Here is a 13,737-nt window from a genome sequence, read left to right as displayed (position 1 = left end):
AAAAAATAAATAAATAAATAAAAAATGAAAGAAAAGGACTGAGGATGTCACAGGAGGATGGCTCCCTGTGGCCACAGCCTCTCCTACAGTGCTTGTGTTCAGGTAGTACATACTTGGAGCCCCCGCTGCTGGGGAGGCTGAGGCAGGAAGATCCCTTGAGCCCAGGAATTTGAGACTACCCCGGACAACACAGGGTGATGCTGTCTCAAAAACAAAAATAAAAAAGCTCCCCAAAAGGGGACCTGCCTTTCCTCCTTTGGATGCAGCCTTGTCAGGACCTGGTGCTAGGAGCCTGCGTCCCTGGAGCTGAGGCATTGTGCAGCCGCCCTACAATGCCAGCTGGCTGCCTACCCCACAGCTGACTCTGGCTCAGCACCTCCGCCTGGCAGGGAGGAGCTGGCCCTCTGCCACCCTCAGCCACAGTGCCCAAGCCCCTTGGCAAGCAGATCGAGGAGGCCTGGCCTTGAGACAGAGGCGAGTGTCCTGCCTGCCCCCTCTCTTGCCCTGGTCTGGCTGACAGCTGTCGTGGCCTACCCCGCACACCCCCTCCCCTTTGGCAGAGGTGGGGAGGGATGCAGACCTGACCGCACAGCCAGCCCTCCTGCATGGGTGTACAGGCTGCAGGTCCCCTCTGGGAGCTGTTGGTCCTGGCCTGCCGTGGGCCTGGAGTTGAACCAACTGATACCACTGGATTTGGGCCAATCAGCACGCTGGATTCAGAAGGTTTGAGATTAGAGAAATTTGGACCCATCAACAACAGGCTTGGATTTGCACTAATCAAATGCGGGCGGTCACAGACCTGCCGGTGCTATATAAGCAGCCCCTCCTCACACTCTTGTTGTGCAAGGGCCCTCTGTGGCACCCCTTTCTCCCTGAGCCGGAGCCAATTCTGTTCCAATACAGCTTCGCTTTGTGGACCTGTAAATCTGCTTGTGATTTATTTCTTGGGCGGTGTGAGCTCAGGAGGTGCTGTAAATCTACTTAGGGTTCTTATCCTAAGTACTGCGGGCAGAAATCTTTTAGCCTAGCACAACTATAAACACTAGGCTGTTATCCCTGAAAAGCCCCAGTGAGCAACAGCCAGCAGAGATCGTGTCGCGGGAGGTCACCCAGTGTGCAGGGAGCGGCGTAAGTGGTGAGTGGCTTAAGTGGTGCCATGCAGCTGCGTCAGCTGGTGGCATTGTGGCCCAGAGCTTAATGCCCAGGGCGGAGGCCACTTCACTCAGAGCCAGGGTGCCCTGTGCTGATTCAAGATTTCCGCCCAATTCCCGTCCAGGACTGCCCGGTCACAGCCTCAGATGGAGTAAGTCCACCAGCCTTCTGCTGATGCTCAGGGACAGCACACCCACAGCAGGGTGAAATTCTTAGGGCTTTTGTTTTCTATAATTATTTAAATTTATTTATTTAGGGGGCTGGTGAGATGGCTCAGTGGTCTAAAGCACCTACTTAGAACAAGCTTAGCAAAGCACAGGGACCGCGGTTCAATCCCCCAGCACCACATGCCAGCCAGCCCCGCCCCCTGGTGGGCTGAGCTGGCCACACACACGCACACACACACACACACACACACACACACACACACACACACAATAAATAAATTTATTTATTTAGAGACAGGGTCTCACTAGGGCGTCCACGTTGGCCAGCTGGAGACTCATTAGGGAGCCCCAGAGGTCTTTGAACTTGTGATCCTGCGTCAGCATCCTGACTGCTGAGGTTCTAGGAGTGTGCTTTTCTTTGGTGCCTTCACCCAGAAGTAGAAACCAAATTCTCTTTTTTTTTTTTTTTTTTTTTTTTTTTTTGAGCATATGACACAGCCATAGAGGAGTGGAATTATGTCATTTGCAGGAAAATGGTCAGAGCAGAGATTGTGTTAAGGAAAACAATCTAGACTCAGAGATACTATGTTTTTCCTAATATGGGGGTCTAAGAAAAGGAAAAGATGGAATGAAAAGAGGAGAAACTTATCAGACAAGAGAGTGGAGCAATGAAAGGGAGGGGAGTGGAGGTTGAGATGATCAAGATGTTATATCCATGTGGGAAAATATCGCCTTGGAAGCCAGCATTTGTAAAATAAAATGTATTTTATCTTTTATGTATTTGGAACAAGGTCTCGCTATGCAGCTTGGACTTGTACTGATCCTCCTGCTTCAGCCTCCTCAGCGCTGGGATTACAGGTGTGCACCACCACGCCTGCTCTCAGTGGCTGCCTCAGCGTGCCTGGGGGCAAGACATGTGGTGCTGGGATTGAACCCTGGTTCCTGAGCTTGCCTAAGCAGGCGCTTAGTCCACTGAGCTATCTCACCAGCACATAAAATATAGTATTTTATTTTATTTTATTATTTTTTTTTGTGGTACCTAGGATTGAACTCAGGACCCTGCACTTGCCAGGCAAGCACTTATTCTACTGAGTTATCTCCCTGGCCCAAAATATAGTATTTTAAACAAACAAAAAAGTTCCTTGCATCACCATTAATGATAGCTAATTCACTGCCCGTTGACTGATTGATTTGATGAGTAACAAAATGCATTATACCTATACAAGAGAATAGGCAGGCTGTTTGTCTATGAAAGAATAAAACACTAGTATTTGATACAACATAGTGGGGTCTTGGAAAGGTTATGCTCAGGAGAGGAGCCCGGACAGATGAGCTAGTGATTCTATTTGTATGAACCACCCAGTACGGGGATGTCTGTAGAGCCTGGCAGTGGTGGTCAGGCTGGCGGTGCATGCCCAGCACGTGGAGGCTGAGCCACGAGGGTCAGAACGAGTCTGAGGCCAGCCTGAGCTACATAGTGAGAACCTGCCTCAAAAAAGGGGCTGGGGAGAAAACAAGAAACAGAAAGGAGAAAAAGCAGGTTTGTGGCTCCCAAAGGCTGGGAGTGGGGTGGGTAGGGGAGCAGCTCCTAAAGGCGTGGGTTTCTTAGTGGGGTCATGTAATGTCAACATTCTTTTTTCTTTTTTTTTTTTTTTTTTTGCGGAAGCGGGATAGAACTCAGGCCCTTGTGCTTGCCAGGCAAGCGCTTATTCTACTAAGCTATCTTCCCGGCCCCGATGTCAACATTCTAAAATGAGACCACGATGCTGATTGGATGCACAGCCTTGTGGATAGGCCGGGCGTGATGGTGCACACCTGTAATCCCTGCACTCCAGAGGCTGAGGCAGAAGGATCATTGCGAATGTGAGACCGACCTGGGCTAGAGGGAGCGCAAGGCCAGCCTGAATCACAGAGCAGGACCCTGTCTCAAAAAGACAAACAAAAAGACAAAAAACCCACATGGACGTAGTAAAATTACTGAATATCATATTTGTATGGACTGAGAGTTAAATGCCATAAAGAAGCAGCAAGAACATATATATCCAAGAATAATTACAGGAATCATGTGTAAGCATTTGTTGGAAGGAGACCAACTGAAGTTTGTTGGTTTTTTTAGTAAAAGTCTGCAGGGTCTACAGGGTCTCACTCAGTAGATCAGATTCATAGTGATCCGCCTATGTTCAGCCTCCCTAAGAGCTGGGATTACAGGCGCGGGCCACCATGCCCAGTCTCAATCCCCATCTCAGCACGCCCTGGGCCGGGGCTGGCACAGCGTGCAGGGGATGGAATCCTGGCCACTGCGTCTGCATAAACAGGTGCTTTAATCTGTTGAGCTATTTGGCTGGCCCTTGAAGTTTAAATTTTTGTTTTTATTTATTTATTTATTAGAGAGAGAGAGAGAGAGAGAGAGAGAGAGAGAGAGAGAGTGTGGTGTGTGTGTGTGGCCAGCTCAGCCCACCAGGGGGCGGGGCTGGCTGGCATGTGGTGCTGGGGGATTGAACCGCGGTCCCTGATGCTTTGCTAAGCTTGTTCTAAGTAGGTGCTTTAGACCACTGAGCCATCTCTCCAGCCCCTGAAGTTTAAATTTTTGAAAAGACACCTACATGGCAAGTTGAAGGCCAGTCCCTACTACATAGTGAGACTCTGTCTGAAAAAAAAAAAAGACATCTTTAGCGTTGTCTCCATGAAACTCACCAGGTAGCCCAGGCTGCCACTGAACCTGCAGCAACCTCCTGCCTCAGCCTCCTAAGTGCTGGGACCGCAGACATGCACCACCATGCCTGGCTGCACATTTATGCTCTAGTAGGAAATGTGATTGGGCTGGGACAGGCAAAGGAGCTCTCTCATGACTGACCATACCCCGACACCCAGGTGTCACTCGTGTGCAAAATGAGCCTCCTATCTGGTGGTGCCACCTGCATCAGGGATCAATGTGGAGTGTGTGTGTGCCTGTCCCTGAGCCCACTGATACAGGGAGTCTTGGCAGCTGTGCCACAGGAAACTGGTGCCAGGGAAGTCTCGGAAATGCTCTCCTCCCCTGAAGTGGGGTGATGGGGAGGATGATGGTATCAGGTGGGGGACACTCACAAAGCGCCTAGGTGGCACTTGGTGAGCGCCATGCAAGGGTTCGTAGAGTGATGCGTGGTGTGTGTGATCAGTGCCCACTGGACAGGCGTTGGTGACTTCCCAAGCCTTACGGCTTCCTGAAGACTGGGAAAGCTTTGTTGAAAAGGGTGTTGGATCCCACAGTCCCTGCAGGGCTCCAGGGAAGGCATCTGGACAGAAACTAGCCGCTGGCCAGTGCTCTGATGAGGTATTTCTCAAAGGACAAGGGACACAGCTAACATCCAGGACAGGTCAGGGGACCCTTCCCATCAGACTGCTGAGGTGCCACCCCAGCTCAAGGGTTGGATTGCCCAGAAGCGGCCAGATTCAGGGTGGGGTGGCACTACGGTAGCTCCTGGAGCCAGGGGGGAGGTCACCTCGGCTGCCAGCACCTGCAGACATCTGGCCGCATGGGCGCAGGCACCCGTGCCCGTGTGCCTCAGCCACAGGCCATGGTGACACACACTGACCTTCAAGCTGATGGACAAATGAGCAAGAGTGCAGCGCTGATCCGTGTCCCAGGAGGGAGGCACAAGCAGCCGCGAGGTCCCAGCGGCCCATGGGAGAGGGGAGAATGGAGGCTGGGCCTGATGCGTGTCCCAGGAGGGAGGCACAAGCAGCCGCGAGGTCCCAGCGGCCCATGGGAGAGGGGAGAATGGAGGCTGGGCCTGATGCGTGTCCCAGGAGGGAGGCACAAGCAGCCGCGAGGTCCCAGCGGCCCATGGGAGAGGGGAGAATGGAGGCTGGGCCTGATGCGTGTCCCAGGAGGGAGGCACAAGCAGCCGCGAGGTCCCAGCGGCCCATGGGAGAGGGGAGAATGGAGGCTGGGCCTCCAAGGGGCCGAAGACTCGGCTCAGCCCACAGCGGCCCTGGCTGCGGGCTGCTGCAGAGCTCTGGATGTGCTGAGCCAGGCAGAGCCATGGGTGCCCCCAACCTGGCCTCTCCATTTGCTGCCAGATACTTCTCCCACCTGACCCGGTTTCCCAGCAGTGGCCCTGGGCAGCTGCTTCCCCGAGTGTGGAGCCATGACCAGGACACCACGGGTGCGGTGAGGGACAGGGTTCCCATGGAGGGGGCAACTGGGGTTCCCACATGCTCAGGGAGGGTGCCATGCGTGGACTGCAGGCTCCAGGGCCACCTAGACTGGGCTGGAGGCCACATGCTTCCAGACTGGGTGATCCCACCATGGCGACCAGGGATTCGCAGATGCCCATGTCACCCATCTACCAGGCCCTGGCTGCACTGGGCACGGACATTGCATCTTTATTAATCAGTGTGGAGCTCCACTCAGGGACTGCTGAGCTGACTTCTGTTGGCTGCCCCCAGGCATCAGAGGCTGCACAGAGGGGCTCAGCAGCTCGGCCAGAGGAGGGTGAAGGCCCCACGGCTGCAGCGGAAGTCCGGCTCTAGCTGCTCTGGCCTGGAGTCTACTGACACATGGCGCTGGGCCCCTCGCTGGCTCAGCGGGATGCAATCAGACACGCGCACCTCCAGCGCCTGGCCCTCCCTGTGGCAGGAGCTGGGGGTCAGGTGCCAGGGCTCAGGCTGTATGGCAGGGCTCCCCGAGCCACGTCCCCACCCACCAGGCTCACCCTTGACAGTGCGCAGCCAGCACGCCCACCAGCTCCCCGATGCGGTTGTCCAGCGGCGGCTGGGAACGGTGCAGACACACCACGAGGTCGTCCTGGCCCCGGGCATGCAGCACCACCAGCTGGTCCTGTCCGCTGGTCACACTCAGCCCAGTCACCTGAGCACAGAGCGCAGGCTCAGCATGCTGCACCCCCACCCAGGAAGCTCTGCCCAGCCCACACTGGGCAGGCCAGCCGCCCCACACTGACCCTGCCTTCCCACTCTGGTCCCTGCTGACAGAAGGAAGAGTTGGAGCCAGGCATGGTGGTGTGTGCTTGTCATCCCTGCACTTGGGAGGCTGAGGCAGGAGGATTGCTACTGTGTGTTCAAGCCCAGCAAGGGCTACCTAGTAAGTTCAAGACCAGCCTGTAGAAAAGGCAGAGGAGCTGGGCAGGACCTCCTGCAGTAGGAGTTTCTGCCATAACAGAACTTCTAGATCTTTCTGCTGGTTGCTCACCTGTGGCTATGCAGCCCTTGTTTGTGGTACTAAAGAGCTGAGGTAAATTTTGTGTTCCTGGAAATTGAAACCAGGGCCTTCATGTGGAGCTATGTCCTCAAGACCCTCCTCTCTTTGTTTTCTTAGACAGAATTTTGCTAAGCTGCCAGGGAGGCAATTTAGGATCAAACTTGTGATTCTCCTGCCTTAGACTCCCAAGTGCTAGGATAATAGGCAAGCACCAGCGTGTCCAGCTGACCACATCAATAGTTTTCCTTCACTTGACATTCAATAGCCGCACTTGCACTTGACTACTGCAAGTGACAAGGTTGAGTAACGGGCCCTTTGCTGTGATGATCATTGGGCCCCAAATTGGGGGAGCCCTAGGTTCCTCCTTGTTCTACTGGGAAGGAGGATTATGGGAACAAGGAGCCTACAGAGCCAGGCAGCGGTGGACATGGTGTCCTCAGGAGGCAGTGGGGCTGCGGGCCCAGACCCCACACCCTGTAAGCAGTGGAAGCCAGGACAGGCTTTGCAGAGGGTCTGCTGGGCCTGGTGTTAGGGGGAGACTGAGATAGTGCTCACAGCAGGCCCCTCCCCGAAGCTTACCGCATCCAGGGGCACAGAGCGCATCACCCTGTACTGCCGACCCGGGTCCAGCTTGTAGAGGTGCCGGTCCGTGAGCAGGAGGGCCCGGTCCCGGCTCTTTCGGAAGCGGTTCACCTGTGGGAGGGGTGGCTGGGCCCAGGCTGGCATGGCCACGCCCATCCCACCCCACCTGCGGCCTCCCTGATCACCCCTGTCCCCTGTGACCCCAGACCAGGTCTTAACCTTTCGGATGTGACTAGAGAACAGCACAGCCCCGAAGCCGTCCTTGTCCTGCAGAGTCTTCAGTCGTTGGGCAAACAGGCCTGAGGCTGTGGGGTTGTCGGTGCCCTGAGGACAGAGGGTCTAGTGTCACACTCCACGGATGGCAGCAAATCACCCGGGAAACCAAGTCACAGCCGTGCCCAAGAGCTGTCAGCCCTCCTCCTGGGACATCCAAGGACATCAAGGACATTGCATCCTTCCCTGCCCTTTTCCTCTGCCCAGCTGGAGGCTGCTGCTCAAGCCCTCTATGTTCAGCTGTGGAGAGAGAGACCTGGCTTGGGTAGAAAGCTGAGCCACAGAGGTCACAGGCAGGCTAGCAGCCCGGCAGTGCAGGCTGTGATGTGCAGGCCCTGTATCACCCCCAGAGACCCTGGCCTGAGTGGCACTCACGGATGACAGGTAGTCCCGGGCCCAGGCCCGCTGGCAGCCCCAGTTCTGACGCAGCCCCTGCAAGGCCCCCATGGCAGCCACCTTGGCCTTGATCTCAGCCATGTCTGAGGGCGGAATGTTCTTCACCAGCTGCCGGGCCCGCCACCTGGGAGAAGATGGAGTGAGAGGACAGGACCTGTCCCTGCCTACACTGGCTGCCCTTTGGATCTGCCTCTCTGGGCTCTGCCCCTGGTGCCCAAATGCTTGTCCCCGGGAGGTATTCCCAGCCCCTCCCACGCTAAGCACACTTGCATGTGCCCTTTCTGTTGGAGAACTCCTACTCATCCTTCAATGCCCTATTCGAATGTCTAGATCCCCACTGCCCAACCCTGATGAGCTATCTTTCCCTTTCCTGGCCATAGCCCTGGACATTGAAGGCCAACACAGTGCTGGGACAGCCAGCTTTTGTGACTCAGCCTGTCTTCCTGTTCAGTGAGTGTACAGAGTGTCGGGATGTTCCCAAGGGTGTCGGATATTCCCGTAGTGCTGGGGAGGGGGCTACCTGCAGAAGAGTGCCTGGCAGGTGTCCTGGAAGGGCTGCAGCACAGCAGGGGGTGGTGGCCACTCAAGGTCGCGGCCATAGAGTGGGGGCTGCCGTGCAGCCTGGAACCGCCGCTGCAGCTCGGCCAGGTGAGCACGGACCTTGTGCCTCCGGAACCAGCGCATGATGGTGTAGACTGCCCGCAGCCGCCTACAGTGCCACCTGGCCAGGGTGCCCCGCCATGCCTGGGGTCGGGCAGAATGGATGCAGTCAGGCCCAGGCAGCCCTTCCGTCCCAACCCAACCCTGGCCCTAGGTGTCTCCTGGGCAGCCTTGCATCCTTCTGGAGCCCGACCCAGCTCCCACTCCAGGAGCTCTGGCAGGCATGGCCACCTGGCCAGCTGGATCAGGCCAGCCCTGCAGAGTCAGGAAGGAGCAGCTGGCAGAAGACAGAGGGCGTGGGAAGAGGGGTGGGAGCAGGCAGAGGTGCTTTCTCAACTAGAGGAGCTCCTACAACTCCGGAAGACCCCAAAACAGAGGGGCCCAGACTGGATGCCCCAGGATACAGACTTGGGCAATACACCAAGCCTGCAGCATAGGACACTAGGGGACCACATCAGAGCTGATGGGGCAGCCCGTGGACACCCTCCCAGGGCAGGTGTCGGCTGCCCACACCTTCTGCAGCAGCAGCACAATGATGGGGATGAGTTGGGCTCGGCTCTGCTCCAGCGTGACCAGGGTGCGGGGTGAGCGGATGAACAGCTTGGTGTGGCCGAAGGCCACGTCGCCCTGCAGCCCGTGCTGCTCCAGGAGGGCGCCCACCGCTGCCCGGTCGGAGCCCAGCAGGTGGTTGGGCCAGGTGTATTCACAGGTCATCTTGTACCTGGGACCACAGGATGGCACGGTGGGAACGCGGGCCAGGGAGCGGTGCGGAGCAGGGGGACCTGGGCTGAAGTCCTCAGGGAGCCCTGTGTCCTCACACCTGTCACACGTGTCCCCGCACCGACCCCACTCACACCCCTGTGCGCAAGGCCCGTGGAGGGACCCTCTGCTCCCACCCCACCCACCCGCCCGCGCTCCTCCTCGCAGGTGTCCCGCGCAGATGCCTGTACCTGAGCAGAAATCGCGAGTAGGGCTGGCGGGAAGCGAAGCCGGCCCTGCGCACCCGCACGTTCTCCAGGAGCCCCAGGTAAGAGACCTGGTGGCGACAGTGGTTTTCATCCAGCTTCCCCGGCACTTTGTCCTCGTTGGGCTTGATGCAGCGGACGTAGAAAGGCTCCTGCAAGGACATGAGAATGTAGGGGTCCCAGCCAATGGCCACTATCTATCACACCCCAAGTAAAAGCTGCCCTGAGGCTGGGGAGATGGCTCAGTGGAATAAGCGCTTCCCTGGCAAGTGCAAGGGCCTGAGTTCAATCCCGGGTGGAAAAATCAGGGCTGTGCAGGTCTGGGGCAAGGGTGGAGCCTGGCAGACAGGGGGCGGGGCCGGACAATGGGGCGGGGCCGGAATTAGCTCCACCCCTTCCTCTGTCCTAGCAGGCTGCCATCTGCCTCAGATCTGGGACCTGTTTCCCAAGAAAGCTAGTGCCAGTTTCCAGTCTGGATGACCACCCAGCCCTCCTGCCCAAGAGGCAATGGGATGAGTGCAGGGCTGGGTTCGATCCTAGCCGACGGCTCCGTCCCTGCGAAGTCCGGTCCTGGAGTCCCGCATCCAACCTCAGCATTGGTCAGTCGAGGCTGGGACACAGCGGGCACACAGCAGGCTCTGGAAGGTGCTGGGCGAAGCGGGGCAGGGTACCTTGGAGGCCAAATTCTCCACTAGGGCCACCATGGAGTTCTTGAAGATTGTTCCCGCTGTCAGGGGCCGCTTGGTCACCTCCGTGATGTCCTGCTGCCCGTCTGGCCACATGGCCCGCAGGGTGGGGTCTGAGCTGCAGACACAGCGCAGGGGCTGGTGCCCAGCAGCCCTGGGGACAGTCCACACGCCCTTGTGGAGCTTGGCTGTCACCGGCCCCTCACGCACACCAGGGGCCACACTCACCTGTTGTACAGCAGCCGCTTGAAGTCCTGGAAGAGGGAGTCTCTGTTCTTGTCGATGAAGCCCTCCACCGAATACCTGCCAGGGCCATCGCGCTGAGGGACAGGGCATGGGGGCACCACACTCCTCCTGCCCATCTCTCCTCACAGCCAGGCTGCCCTGGGGCATACTGCTCCCCTCACACCTACATTTGCTGTTGTCACCTCAGAGTCCCTCAGATGTATCTTTTTTTCTTTTTTGCGGTACCGGGGATTGAACTCAGGACTTTGAACTTGCCAAGCAAGTGCTTATTCTACTGAGCCATCTCCCCAGCCCTCAGAAATATCTTAACGGGAAGACAAATCCAGTGGCCAGACTCATGGTCCCAGCACCGAAACACAGCTCTTCCCCGTGGGTTGTGTGACCTTGCTCAAGTGGCCCAAGCTCTCTGCCTCGATGTACATCAGATGCCTGAACAAGACCTACTGTGATTCCGGACCAGCAGCTGTAACCACGCCGGGAACGCATCGGGGCCCCAGTCCTCGCTACAATGGCCTCTGTGCACCACTGGAAGGCTCCGTGCCAAGCCCTGCTCTGCCCAGCCCCTGGGAAGGCTCGGCTGTGGGTAACAATGGATCTGACACTGGGCTGCTTCACCTCTATCCTCTACTGAGGCAGGAGGATTGCAGATTTAATCAGCCTAGGCAATTTAGTGACTTAGTGAGACTCTGTCTCAAAAAATTTTTGTTTTTACATCTGGGGATATAGCTTGGTTCAAAAGCCCTTGGTTCAACCCCAAGAATTGCACACCAGCTGAGTAAAGATCGAGTTTGAGCATCCTCAAAGGGAAGGTCCTGGCTGTTCTCTGGGGACTCATGCAGAGGACGCTGTCACCCGGTCCTTACGTGACATCACCCGCGTAGTGCTTGATCCGAAAGTCTCGGCCAAACTCCATGGTCTTGTCAGTGGGGCAGAGCTGTGCGACGGGTGGGATCAAGACAGAATGATCAGTGAGGGGTTGGCAGAGAGACAGTCCCGCATGCTCCCGCCTGGACAGAGGAGGCTGCTGTGGGGACCACAGTGGCAGCAAGCTCGGTTCCTCTGAGGTCCCAGGAAGCAGAGGGGTGATGACCCTCTGGGCGTGTGCCACCACCTTCTGTGGCCTTCTGTGGCCACATGGGACGGTCGGGACATTGCACCTGGCGACTGGAGTAGTGCGGGTGGTGGCGGTGGTGCGTATCCAGCGTCTGCAGGAAGATGCGGTCCGTGATGGTGCCCGCGGCACTGCAGGCTTCATCCAACACTGCCAGGATGCCCTTGTGGGGCCGCTCTACCAGCTCCACAATGGTGGCATTGTTGAAGTACTCGACCTGGTGGGGGAAGCCAGCGGGGAGCTCCCAAGGTCTGTCCCGCCGCCCCCCACCCCAGCCCCTGGCCCACCATGATGCCCAGCACTCACACTCTGCCAGGCGATGCCCTCTCGCTCATACTCCTCCTGCTCCTGCTTGAGGATGAGCTGGATGAAGAGCTGCTGCAGCTTCTCATTGCAGTAGTTGATGCAGAACTGCTCGAAGCTAGGTAAGGTTCCAGGGCTTTTAGGGAACCTTCCTCCCCTGAGGGCACCAGGACCCTTTGTGGACTCCCTGTGTGTTACACACTCCCAAACCCTCCTCGGCCACCTGCCACGTGCATGTTCTGGGATGGCCATGGCCAGATGTGAGCCCCTATGTTGGCTTCCATAGGGCATCCCTGGACTTGGGAAGATTCCAGATGTTCCTCTCTCCCAGCCTCAGGGAGCATCCTGCAACCTTGACGGCACACCGGGTGGAGCCCGAGGTGGGACGTGCTTGGTGGGGCTGCTCACCTGTTGACAGGGAACACCTCAAAGCCGTAGATGTCCAGCACACCAATGACTGTGTCCTTTCCGTCCCGCCGGGGGTCCCGGCCCCGGGCTTCCATGATACCATTGATCCTGTCTACCACCCACTCGAACAACCGCTGGTACACAGCCTGGGGGGACAGCACACCTGCCTGCTGCCTCAGTCTGTTCTCTGCAGAGGGCACCTGGGCTCTCCTTCCAGCCGCCCCATGGGTACCTTGGCACAGGCGTCCCGGGCGTAGGTGGCCTCAGCCACTGTGTGACCCTTTTCGATGAGGTCCCGGCCTCCCGAGGCCACGGTGCGAGCCAACAGGGAGCGGAGCACGAGGTCCCGGGGTGTGGCTGTCAGCTCGGCCACGTGGTCCACCAGCACCCCCTCAGCCACCGCCAGGCTGCCTTTCTGTAGCCCATTGTCCTCTATCTCCACAAACTCGATGTTTCCCTGGGAAAGGGGGGAACGTGAGCAAGTGCAGGCTCCATGGCCCCAAGGGACCCAACGCCTCAGGTGGGCAGGAAGGGAGACTGTCACAGCCCTCACCAGGTGCAGGATGGCAGCCAGGGTGCGGTGCACTGTCTCCACCTCCTCGCACCGGAAGCCGATGATCCTCATGGCCTCCGTCACTGCCCGGTGGCTGCTCTCGTCGCTCTCTGAGGCCTGGGAACAGGACTTTACCACCCAGCCGACTCGGGCCAGGGCCTGCCACCCCTGGGTCCTGGTGCCTCCTCTTGCTCTCCCTCTCCCAGAACACCCGCCCCTGCCCTGTGGAGCCCCTGGCACTCACGCTGTGGCCCCCCGAGCTGAGCCCGGCCCCCTGGCGTGTGAAGTTGTACAGGGCCGGGTTCCTCTCCAGGTGCAGGCTCTGTAGCTCCTGGTCCTCACAGCCCCTAAGCAGCTGGAGGAGGCAGAGGTGCCTTTACCGGGCTTTCCAGTCCCCACGGCCCCACACAGGCAAGACCCACAGGTACGGGGACAATCAGACGTCCAGACAGTGTGCCCGTGTCCCATGCACTAGGCAATGCCATCTCAGTGTCCTGGGGAACCTTATTCCCCAGGCCTGAGAAGCTGGGGACCCCAGCCTGGTTCCCAGGGAGCCCTGCCCTCTGGTGGGTGGGGTGAGGGAGACAGTTGGGGATTGGAGTGGGTGGGGAGCCTGGCAGGTCTGTTTTATCTTGTCAGTACTTAGGATGGAACCTGGGGCCTTTGCACTGTGCTATATCCCCAACCACCCCTCTGAAAAAACACATTTTTAAAAAATATTTTGAGGGGCTGGCAAGATAGCTCAGTGGTCACAACAAATGTTGGAGAGGTTGTGGGGAAAGGGGAACCCATCTCCACTGTTGGTGGGAGTGTAGACTGGTGCAACCATTGTGGAAGTCAGTGTGGAGACTCCTTAGAAAACTAGGACTGGAAATCCCATTCAAGCCTGCTATCCCCCTACTGGGAATTTTCCTGGAGGAACTGAAAGCATCATATCATAGTGATATACGCGTACCTATGTTTATAGCAGCACAATTTGTGATCTTGGAAACAACCAAGATGTCCGTCACATGTGGAATGGTTGAAAAAGATGTG

General features: G+C 57.5%; 1 protein-coding gene across 1 annotated transcript in view; it reads right to left on the bottom strand.

Annotated features, from left to right (window-relative positions):
* Positions 1-5,390: 5,390 nt before the first annotated feature.
* Positions 5,391-13,737, bottom strand: part of Myo1g (myosin IG) — a 12,635-nt gene continuing 4,288 nt past the window's right edge. Inside the window, exons 6-22 of the mRNA XM_004630357.2 lie at positions 12,947-13,057; positions 12,703-12,819; positions 12,382-12,606; positions 12,150-12,295; positions 11,745-11,859; positions 11,485-11,655; positions 11,191-11,261; positions 10,310-10,384; positions 10,067-10,199; positions 9,381-9,547; positions 8,944-9,151; positions 8,291-8,514; positions 7,750-7,894; positions 7,321-7,425; positions 7,099-7,212; positions 6,017-6,171; positions 5,391-5,931 (exon numbers count right to left, since the gene is read on the bottom strand). Coding sequence (XP_004630414.1) covers positions 5,775-5,931; positions 6,017-6,171; positions 7,099-7,212; positions 7,321-7,425; positions 7,750-7,894; positions 8,291-8,514; positions 8,944-9,151; positions 9,381-9,547; positions 10,067-10,199; positions 10,310-10,384; positions 11,191-11,261; positions 11,485-11,655; positions 11,745-11,859; positions 12,150-12,295; positions 12,382-12,606; positions 12,703-12,819; positions 12,947-13,057 — 2,439 coding nt within the window. The 3' untranslated portion in view covers positions 5,391-5,774. The remainder of the gene's footprint in view (positions 5,932-6,016; positions 6,172-7,098; positions 7,213-7,320; positions 7,426-7,749; positions 7,895-8,290; positions 8,515-8,943; positions 9,152-9,380; positions 9,548-10,066; positions 10,200-10,309; positions 10,385-11,190; positions 11,262-11,484; positions 11,656-11,744; positions 11,860-12,149; positions 12,296-12,381; positions 12,607-12,702; positions 12,820-12,946; positions 13,058-13,737) is intronic.

Source organism: Octodon degus, unplaced genomic scaffold (assembly GCF_000260255.1).
Source record: "Octodon degus isolate 3935 unplaced genomic scaffold, OctDeg1.0 scaffold00035, whole genome shotgun sequence".
NCBI lineage: Eukaryota > Metazoa > Chordata > Mammalia > Rodentia > Octodontidae > Octodon > Octodon degus.
Note: the sequence above shows the minus strand (reverse complement) of the source record. Positions and strands in the feature narration are given on the sequence as shown.